The sequence below is a fragment of the Gekko japonicus genome, unplaced genomic scaffold, assembly GCF_001447785.1.
Source record: "Gekko japonicus isolate JY-2015 unplaced genomic scaffold, Gekko_japonicus_V1.1 scaffold257, whole genome shotgun sequence".
In the NCBI taxonomy this organism is placed as follows: Eukaryota; Metazoa; Chordata; class Lepidosauria; order Squamata; family Gekkonidae; genus Gekko; species Gekko japonicus.
This window is the reverse complement of record NW_015171509.1, coordinates 1,432,737-1,433,580: the sequence shown is the minus strand read 5'-3', so window position 1 is coordinate 1,433,580 and position 844 is coordinate 1,432,737. Positions and strand designations below refer to the sequence as shown.

Genomic DNA, 844 nt, shown 5'->3' with positions numbered 1-844 from the left:
GAGGTTGTTGCACTTTTGAAGAGGAGATTTGTCTGGTACAAATTACAATAGTCCTTCTGTTTAAGATTTGCGTTTCTATCTTGGTGGAAGAGTGCTCTTCCAATGCTACTGAGCCATCATAAATGGCCCTTTGATTTCCAGAGCGGTATGGGTTGGAACACGTTGCCAAGTGGAATTTTGAGACCTGGAATGAGCCCGACCACCATGACTTTGACAACGTGTCAGTGACAGCCAATGGTAGGTTGCTTTTGAGTCCTTCCTGTGTTTTATTATTTGAATGGAGTGGAAAGAAGTACACTCATAGGACAGGAGTGATGAGAACAAGCTTGATAAATGTCCCATTTAAGAATTTGTAAAAGACTACTTGCATTTCCCATGCCCCATAGATAATGGCCTTTGCCATACAAGCTCTTAAAAGATAAATCAACAAATGTCAAATACCAAACTGGGTACAAGGGTTAGGAGAGTCTCTTAACTGTAACTGCATAAACTAAAGAAAATGAAATAAACGTTTTATAACATTTGTAATCATGTGTATTTACATTGGTTTATACATCTTGCCTAACCCATGTTTAAAGGCCCCAGTCTTTTGACCTACTACGTAACTGGGGATAGGGATTTGGGCTTATCACGTAGGCTAAGAACAGGAGAAACTAAATGTATCCCAAACCCCTAAGGATCCAGGATCCCTCCAATCTTCCAAAATCCTTATAATTTGTACAGCAAAAAAAAATCAATTCTGTTGTAATTAGACCAGATCAATGATGCTGAAACTCACTCGTCTCTGACTTCCAAGGCCTAAACTGGATGAGATCTGTGACTGGATTGTCCCAGAGTTTTTAAA

The 844-nt window shown here is 39.5% G+C and overlaps 1 protein-coding gene across 1 annotated transcript in view; it reads left to right on the top strand.

Annotated features, from left to right (window-relative positions):
- Positions 1 to 141: 141 nt before the first annotated feature.
- The window catches only part of LOC107117238 (alpha-L-iduronidase-like), a gene marked incomplete at its 5' end in the record, with an annotated part of 36,062 nt that continues 35,359 nt past the window's right edge, over positions 142 to 844 (top strand). The window contains one exon of the mRNA XM_015419325.1: positions 142 to 237. Within this exon, the coding sequence (XP_015274811.1) occupies positions 142 to 237 (96 nt within the window). The remainder of the gene's footprint in view (positions 238 to 844) is intronic.